This window comes from Asparagus officinalis, chromosome 8 (assembly GCF_001876935.1).
Source record: "Asparagus officinalis chromosome 8, Aspof.V1, whole genome shotgun sequence".
Lineage (NCBI taxonomy): Eukaryota > Viridiplantae > Streptophyta > Magnoliopsida > Asparagales > Asparagaceae > Asparagus > Asparagus officinalis.
Genome location: NC_033801.1, coordinates 88,219,904 through 88,230,501, shown reverse-complemented (window position 1 = coordinate 88,230,501; position 10,598 = coordinate 88,219,904). Strand labels below are relative to the sequence as shown.

The 10,598-nt window shown below is 31.8% G+C and overlaps 1 protein-coding gene across 1 annotated transcript; it reads right to left on the bottom strand.

Moving 5' to 3' along the window:
* LOC109821487 (glyceraldehyde-3-phosphate dehydrogenase 2, cytosolic-like) lies at positions 6,512-9,683 on the bottom strand. The gene is made up of 5 exons (XM_020387673.1): positions 9,648-9,683; positions 8,821-8,936; positions 8,616-8,715; positions 8,043-8,189; positions 6,512-6,580 (listed from the first exon to the last, which is right to left on the bottom strand). The coding sequence occupies exons 1-5, from the start codon at positions 9,681-9,683 to the stop codon at positions 6,512-6,514; spliced, it is 468 nt and encodes a 155-aa protein (XP_020243262.1).

Genomic DNA, 10,598 nt, shown 5'->3' with positions numbered 1-10,598 from the left:
TATACTATAATTACTAATTAATATATATAATGATATATTACATAATACTTATTAATATATGTTATTGAAATATTATGATATGATGTTATTAAAAATATTTAAAAATGTTATTATATAATATTATAATATAATGTTATTTTAAAATTATTTAATATATGTTACTAAAATATTAATATTAATATATAATAAATACGTTATTACTATAATTACTAATTAATTATTATATTAATTAATATACTTAAATAATATTATTAATATATGTTATTAAAATATTATATATATTGTTGTTAAAATATTAATGTATTTATTAAATATTATTTAATATATGTTATTACAATATTATATAATATTATAATAAATATGTTATACTATAATTACTATTATATAATATTATTAATATATGTTATTAAATTATGTTATTAAAATATTAATATATTTATATTTTATATATCATGTCATATATTTATAATATAATTGCATGTATTAGTTAAGTAATATAAAAATATTTTAAAATTATCCCAATTGCCTACAAAGTGTAACAACATTGTTCCAATATGAAAGATGGGGTAAATTTTTACTATTGGGACAAAATTTTTGTATATGAGTGAGGTAATTTTATCCCAAGTGGTGTAATTGTCTCACTAGTGTTCCAAAAAACTAATAACACAAAAATGTATTATCCTTATTCCATTGTCCCAATGAATAACACTATAAAATAGAATCCCCAAAATTATCCCATTATCCCCAAAATATCTCAACCAATAACCCCCTTAGCAGATACTAGTATGTACCCCGTGCAAAGCACGGCAGGTTATTTTTTCTAGCATTGTATTTTAAATTTGTGTCTCTATATATTTTAATACATTTGATTTACTTATTATATACTTCAAATAAAAATTCATAAATCATATTAAAATATATGTTACCAAAAATATTGTCATCTAGTGCTTATACATTCTTCCTCTAAAGAATATATGGTCAAACCTTTATTTTGCCTTGTTTAAGAATGAAATATTTAATATATTACTAAATCAACCGAATATTTTTTTAACCGAAACAATAGATATCATTAATGGAAAGAAATTACATTGTTTCGCCTCTCATCGTGAGAGCGATCAGTTCAAAAGTGAGACATCCCTCGCTCTTACAAAAAGGATCTAAGAAACAAAATGCTATTACACTATAAATGTGAGCTGATGAACATGTAGCTCCTAAACAAAATTACAAAATACAAAATACATTCCACAAAACCAATCTTATCTGTCACCACAAAAAAACATTATGGGCCAAATTTCAAACATGAGAAGGCAAGCTCATATGAATCGCGGTTGCATATGAAACATCCACAAACAGGAAACCATAAATCCAGCGTCCAGCATGAGAAACAGCCACCAGGCCATCATCCATAATTACATATATCATTTCACCTGGAACATTCAATCCAACAGGCGAAAAAAGCCAAGAATACCCTATGCTACAGTAATTTTGACATGAATGCATCACCATTTCCAGCAGCATGAGCCAGGTCCTGCTACAATGAGTTTCAGAGTGCGCTACTGCCATTTCTAGCAACATATCCAGCAACTTTTCCAGCAGCCAGAACAACCCAGCATATTGCTGATTGTCATGACATCCATTCCCATCAAGAAAACAAAATTCGAAAAGCAGGGCATCCGAAATCCAGGCTGGAAAAAACAAAAAAAGGCAGTATCATTGTTCACAAAAAGACAATACAAAACGAACGTGTACATACCCGAGAATAGAATCATGGGGTTCAGGTAGTATGTAACGCACTGTTGTATGCATGAACTGAACGAAAAGATCTGTACGACAGGTCCAATAGGCTGATGGGGAATTGTGCCCGTACAGCTGCCAAGGATATGCTCCATTGAAAATAGACCATTAGCGACTTCTAATATATGAGTAGCCCATTCTATCTCGCCAAGGATATGCTCCATTGAAAATAGACCATTAGCGACTTCTAATATATGAGTAGCCCATTCTATCTCGCCATAATAGATGCTGTATGTGTCTCGGAAGTTGCCCAATATCTCTTTCCAAAGTTTTGACAATGTCAAAATTTTGTAGTCAATTACTATTCAAGAGGTCAATTTATTTTGTATCTCAAGGGAGGGTCGTTTTGAAAAAGTACAGGAGCTTAAATTGGTCTTGCTATTATCTATTTCTTCATCTTCCAATTTTCTTGTTGTTCTACAAAAGAAACTAAGTCTTTATATTTACAAATTTTCTTTTAAGTTGAAATTCGTATGCAATTTATTAATAGTTATTTGTGAACTTGGCCCTTTCGTTCATTGTTATTGTCCACATTTTTTAATATAATATTGTTTATCAAAATAACCTAAGGTTAGGTTGTTTATATTTTCTATAATGTATTATTCTAATTTGAATTAAAATATTGATGGCTATTGGTGTAGTGACATGAATACATTACACACAGGTCTCTTCAAATGAGGATAAATGAGTAGTATGTGAAGTACACGGTCATCTACATTCATGATTATTCAGATTAATTTGAGGCTTGCGTGCAGGTATTATGACCCGTGCCAAGCATAGGCTAGCCTAAGCTTGGGTTCTATTAATACTAAGATTACGTTCAGTCTTCGAAATTTTAGCATAGACAATAATATTGTTAACCCTCAAAATACACCATTGGAAGAATTAGAGATCTCATTTGTGCATTCAAGATAAATACAACATCCAAGCAACTAAAGTTTTAGAGTACCACATTTTCTCAGCATTTGTCCATTTGCTCATTTTGTCTTTTGAGGTTTGCAAACAAAAATGTCCATTGATGAGCAAATGCTTTGGCGTAATTCAAGAGCTGAGATATTGAATATGAATGAGGAGGACATCCTGAAAAGAAATAAGAATACAAAGATACGTATAAAGAAGGTACATTTCCAAGCATACAAAAATTATAATTTTCAGTATGTATACATCTAAAAATGAATGGCAACCCATAAGAAATGCATTATTTCATCGTCAGCATCATAATTTTCCTCTCATCAATCAAACACAAATCTAAGATCAATATCTTGTGACATATTCAACAATCTCTAGGTCTTGCATCTATGTATCTCATTATAATGTTTGACTAAATATTCATAATTATGATAACTATTTTTGAAGAAAAATATAAACTGGACACGTAGAAAATCACATATAAAATCCAGGTTCGGTATTATCAAGGCTACTATATAGACAACAACTATGTAAAAATTATTCATGGTTTTCAACGCAACCTGAATGTTGGATCACCTCCTAATGTACTGTGAATAACTATCAATGTTTTCAACGCAACCTGTGAAGTTCATATAAATTTAATTATTTGTCTGGGAGGATCTGAACAGGATCAACCCGCAACAACATCAGATCAGATGGATCTTAGTAGCTATCAACTTTCAACAGCTTTACAGAAGTAAATATTATAGACCAATACTCCATGCAGCTTAGGATTCACTGATTATGTTTAATTTATTATAGGAATATCTCGGTAGAATATAATTTCGTAGCTTCAGCAGATAACTATAATAAGAAATGTTATGTTGTATCAAAGGCTTGATTTTATTGGCTATCGCACATAGTTGAACATGAATTAACCATCAATTTAGAGTTATTCATACAACTGAATTCAATTCAAGTTCACATTTTTATGTAAAGCCAAATAACAGTCGATACAAATAATAAAATCAGCTATAGATTCAACTTTAACCACATTCACAATTTCATATATTTGCACAGTTTTAACATAACAAATCAAAAGCAAAATAATGAAGATCTGGGATCAAGATCAGACCTTTGTATTAGCTTGAAATTTAAGTTATATGATGTAACTTGCATTAAAACATAAATCAAGAAAACATAGAGTAATAACACTTCCTCCTCATGCAAACTATTGCCTATCAATTCAACATAAGCCCATGTCACTCCTCAACTTTCACCAAATAATTAAATAGTTAGCCCATGAAACTCATATTTAATAAAAAAATGATGCATGGTCTTTAAATAAGAAATTCACTTCAGAATGAGTAAGAATCAAAATCAAACCTCGGATTTCTAACGTAAGTCCAAAATGTGTTTGTCATTGCATAAAATGCGTCATATTGCTTGCATCATTGCATTTCCTATCCAAAAAGAGGGAGAGTACTGAACCAAACATTAATTTGATAAAAAAAAATAAAGAAGATTATGACATCTAAAACAATTATCTTCTCTATTTCATTATCATCGGAGAACCAACAGAAAAGACAGGTTAAACAAATGATAGTAATCATCTCTAATACTAAGAAAATAAATGACTCTAATCATTTACTTAATAAACAAATGATACTAAAGAACAAATTGAAATCTTTAAAAGTGGATACAATTACAATTCAATACATCATAGAGATACATAAATATATAAACAGATTGTTGGATCTATGAATAATATAGGAGTGATATAATTAATGCTTTGTGTCGTATCATATCCAGAAAGATGGTTATTTTCAGTAGTTACAACAAAAATAAGTAGCTAATATTAATTAAGTCTTCAATATATTTCCTCTAACATGTTCTAAACCCACCAACGTTTACATCAAAATGAGAGAGAGTTTAACCAATAAATTAAAAGTGAAAGAGAACTCATCATTTAATTTGGAGTAATAAAAATTAAAGTCCTATCAGATTTTATTTTTTAAACAGTTCAATTGGGAAAAAATAGTAAAGAGGTTAAAATAGCAAAACCCAGATTCATGAAGACTATACATGAGGCACTGTTGTGATCTACGTTTATAGTGTCAAATAATTTACTCAATGTCAAGAAACTATTGCTAATTATTCTCCTTGTTTTGCAGGACATTGATATATATAGGCTTTGCAATCAGGCAACATGCAACATGAAAACGGTAACATGACAAACTACTTGGATTTACTCAATGTCAGATTTCTTAATAAAGATGGTAAATAACAGTGAAGATAAAATCAAAGGCTAGACTTAAGAAGATTTTTTCGAATTATCTGATGCAGTGAGAGCTAATTTTCTTGAGTTAATTATGAATGTAATGAATGTAATTGTATTATAGTGGGAACTTGGAGGGAGAAATATGAGTTTGGAGGGAGAATAGATGATTTCATTAGCTTGGTTATATTTGAACTTCAAATATATGGTAAAAGATATTTGAGGGGATGAAAATAATTATTTTAATCTTTATTTTTTGAATTAAACCGCTCAAATTGTACATGGTTGTATTTCCACATTTTTTTCTAACTATTGGAAAAAAAACTGAATATAATGGAATATAATATTAAAAAAAGGGGATGGAATATAATACCTAATAAATTGAGTTTTGTTAGGATCAAGGAATCTTCAACCTACAATTGTTTAAAAAAAAGACAATAAGTCAACTAAATATAAAATGGAAAAAAGTCAGAAAGCAATGAATATTTTGATGACATATTAAATACTCGATAGCAAATGAAAATTAGGGAAAAAAATTGCATAACGTATAGCTTCTATAGGTACAGAAACTAATTATATCAACTTAATTGACATAAGGTTTCTTAAAGGACATACATGTAAAATGATCTCCGAGCAGACTTTTTAAATATCACCTCACTTAAGAATGGTAATTAACTAACCAATCCTGAATGATGATGGCTATGATGTAAGCTTTTGTGCCTTATGCATGTGATAAATACTTCTCCTGAGCCTATTTGATGAAATGCACGTAGGAAGTGATCAATATGAGAACGCTAATTGGAGATTAGAGATAACTTGGAATTAAAGAATCGTCAACATGGTGATGCTAATTTAGCATATATTGGAAGTTAAATGATCATGCTATCTTATACATGCAATAAATATTCTACAACTCTTCCAACCTAACCTTCTATGGAAATATTAAAAGAGGGAAAGCTTAGAAATATCATGATAAAGGTTGTTTTACTTAAAGTTCAACTATCATCATCTTATATTTATATTTCTAATCTAAACCAAGTAACTACAAACAGAGAACGAAAAATCAAGCAATTCTTTTCACCACAAAAAAAATGCTACAGTGATGATGTGATTAAATACTGCAAATTTTCAACTTTCATAACCTATATCTCCATAAAAATTAAGTGAAACTGTAAGTGGATGTCAATATGTATATTGTACAATGTAGAAAAAATTGTACTATAAGACAATTTCTTTAATATACGTCAATTTTCTGGCTCAATGAAATTATACCAAATAATTTCAAAAATGTCTGAAAATATTGTGAGTTTGTCTTTGAGACTCATAAATACTTAGCTTTTTGAGCTTGTGAGAGAAAAAAAATTCAGCATTCAGAAAATTTCAGAAGTGCTTTGATATGTAATTGCTTAGTGTCCATAGAAAATAACAGAAAAAGGCTAAGATTTAGAGTCGATGCCATTTTTTACCTGATTTGTAGCGTACGAAGCATTGTGAAGTTGGAAAAAAGCAAGGAATATATTGCAATAAAGCATTGATTAACATAATTTAGCCTCATGATAAAACACCACACTTAGAACTGAAGCATGGATTAACAATCAATTGTATTTGATTAGCACTAACCTTTAAATTGACAATGGAAAAAGAAGAAATAAGGAAAATGATCTTAAGGACGTGATTTCAAAAAAATAATTCTATTTGAGCCAAATTACATGAAAGTGTATGTTGGTGGGAATTTGGAGGGAGAATACATTAATTGAAGGCACGATAGTAATATTTGAAATTCAAATATACAATGAAAGGCATCTGAGGTGATTGATACCTATTACTATATTGTATAATTTTTGATTTAAGAGCACAAATTGTAGAAACGTCACTACTAGAAACAGGACTTTTAGCGACGGACAAATCCGTCGCTAAATGTCATAAATCCGTCGCTAAAGGTTTTAGCGACGGAAAAAATAAAATTCCGTCGCCAAAAAACCGTCAGTACAGTGAGGGTAGCTAAAACCATTTTTAGCGACGGAATATCCGTCGCTAAATTTCAGCGATGGAAAATTAGCGATGGATAATCCGTCGCACTATTTTTTTTAAAAAAAGAAAAAAAACATTAGCGACGGAAAATCCGTTGCTAAAACATCTTTTAGCGACAGAAAATCCGTCGCTAATATGTTTTAGCGACGGAAAATCCGTCGCTATAACTATTTTTTTTTTAAATAAAAAATAATTAAGACGAATTTTCCGTCGCCATTAACATTAGCGACGGAAAATCCGTCGGTAATGTTTTTTCCCGTATCTATTTTCCGTCGCTAAAAGTATATTTAGCGACGGGTAATCCGTTGCTAAATATTTCTAATATATTTTTAAAAATAATTTAAAAATTGAAAAAACCTGTACAATAATATAATAAATTTAAAAATCTGTTCAATCAGCAGTTAATATTTATTCTCACGCATATATAACACATATAATTTAATTAAAATATTCCAACATAATAAACGTTGTTTATACAGCACACACCATGATAAAAATTGTTTATACAACACACTCATTCATTGTTTTCAAAGGTAAAAAAACAAATCAATCCTCCTGATCATCATCATCATCCTCCTCATCACCAGCTCCACTTTGTCTAGAAGTCCCAGCCTGCAAATATAAATCAAACGTTAACATGGCATGACATTCAAGTATAGCAATAACAGAGAGTATCATGGCATATTCTTATGTATTATATGCACGCACGCACAATTTTTACAACAACGCATGCACACCCTAACCCCGCAAGGAAAGCTACTCCTACCTAATAGCAAGATAGAGAGAGGTCTTAGCCCAATACGTGTACATGCACATACGCGTACACGCACAATACGCGTACACGCACAATTTTCTCACCATACGCGCATGTACGCGTACATGCTGATACGTGTACATGCACATACGCATATACGCACACACGCACGCACACGTACACGCGCGCATGCATGCACACACGCATACACGCGTGCATGCACGCACGCATACACGCGTGCACGCATGCACGCACGCGTACATGTATCCACAAAAAAAGTACTGGAAAATGTTTTACCTTGGCAAGAGGAGCTAGGCAGTTGGTTGTGCAGCTAGCGTTGGAGACAATGTTAAGGTCTGGTGTGTATGACTTATGGTTCACTCCCATCACAAACATTGGTGCATCTTTGCTTGGTGCAGAGATGATAACTTTCTTGGCACCACCCTAAAAACATTACGATGTAATCCGGTGTTAATAAAATAAACTCATGTAATCCGGTGTTAATAAAATAAACTCACCGGCAATATACATCATTATATTGTACACAACAAGTCCAACTGGGTAAGAAACAATATGAGGAAACAGAAAAGAGTCTAAGTAGAAACTATCAGAATAGGTTGACAAATGTGTGAACTATGTGATGAAAAAGAAATTTCAGACTGCTTAAAATAAAAGCAAAAAGGGTTGCCTTCATAACTAAGATTCAAGGATTGGCAAAAAATTTGAAGTCAGGAGATTGTTCGAAATTATAATATTCTGTTTTACCAAATTACCATAATGAAAGAAGTTTCAACTTTCAACACTGACACTATTATTACTTTCAAATGAGCCCTGTGGCAAAATCAAATTCCTAACTATAAGAGAAAATACCTTCAAATAAGCAGCAGCCTTGTCCTTGTCAGTGAAGACACCAGTTGACTCCACAACAAAATCTGCACAAGCCTTGCCCCATGGGATCTCCTCTGGGTTCCTTTAAAACCCAGTAACAATTAGCTCACCAAAAAACAATACATAACAAAGAAATAAACACTATCGAGAATGATATGAAAGACAACACTAAGAAAAGGATGCCAACCTGCAACCAAATACAGCAACTTGCTTCTCACCAAAGAGAAGGGTGTTAGAGTCCTTGATCTTGATGTCGTGGTGCTTCCATTGCCCATGGACATTGTCATACTTAAACATGTAGGTCTGCAGAAAACCATTAACACCATTAATAAAACAATCTATACGCAAAGCCTTCTTTAAATGAATGAGATATTTGTTTATCCAAATATTATTGTCATGATCAGTCCCCCCCCCCTGAAATACAGATTAATCAATATTCAATATAATGAACATTGCACGAGAACAACTGCAAGAGAAGACCCTGACCTATTTCGAAGTCCTAGTAAGCAGAAAAAGCATCTTCCAGAAAAACTGACTGTTTAAAAACACTAGAACTCATGTTAGGTCCTTATGGCACCAGCCAAGACTGCTAATAAATATGGGCATCTAAAAAAGATTGGTAGTTTAAATTATAAGTCCATATTATCAGACAAGGGACAACAACAATAAAAGGGCCCTTTCAGAGAGGCCATCGTGTAAATTGTAGATATCAGAAGGTAATAAATATGGGCATCTAAAAAAAGAAAAGTAAATAATGTTGGATCATCTACAAGAAGACTATACTGTTAAGCAATTACAATGCTGAAAACTATTATGTTAGCATCACCTTTGTTAGCAACTAATATTGCATTTCAGAAAATTTGTTAGCAACTAATATTGCATTTCAGAAAATTTGTTAGCAACTAATATTGCATTTCAGAAAATTTGTTTACTGATATATCTAAAGTTTCATAAAGTGAAAATCCTACCATAATAATAAATATTGGAAACAACTATAATAGATTTAAGCAAAACTTCTATAGATAATGGGGAAAACCTCTCGCAGAACATTACTGAATAGTGAAGTCCACCAACCTAATTCTATGATATGCAACGAGACATTGATCTACATGTTAGTATAGCTATCTAAACAAAAATGCATACATTTGTAAACCATATTACTTACAAATCAAATGGCGCCAGACGCACGTTTTTCCGATAACTAAAAAAGTAAAATGAGGAGGGGGGATGAGGAGAGAGGTGAATTGAGAGAGGGATTTGGGTATAAATCCTTTCTCAGGCGCGGGCTGTCCAAAAAATTTGGGCACGTCCGCGCCCAATTTTTTTCCCTGAAAACTTCTTTAGCGACGGAATATCCGTCGCTAAAGATATTTTTAGCGACGGAAAATTCCGTCGCTAAAGAAGTTTTTAGCGACGGCACTTTTAGCGCTGCTAAAAACCTCTTTAGCGACGGAATTTCCGTCGCTAAAGACTTCTTTAGCGACGGAATTTCCGTTGCTAAAAACCCGTCGGTAAATTTAAAGCAACGGAAAATTTCCGTCGCTAATATATCCATTTCCGTCGGTAAAAAATGTTTTGCCTACGGAAATATAGCGACGGAAATTTCCGTCGCTATATGTCATGTTATAGCGACGGAAATTTCCGTCGCTATATTTCCGTAGGCAAAAGCCCGTTTTCTAGCAGTGTAATTAACGTCGTAATTGCTGAACTATATTTCACTTTATAGCTTTGTACCTGATTTATGTAATTATAAACTTGGTAATGATTGAAAATAATATTACATGTGCTTTGTAATTATGACTATGAAATATGCATATGAATGTGTACCTGATTTGAGACACTACTTCCCTATTACATGATTTGCAACAGACTTGTCCTGATTTGAGACACTGCTTCCCTATTACATGATTTGCAACAGACTTGTCCTGAAGTTGATTGTTTGTTTTTTTTTTGCACAATCTCGAC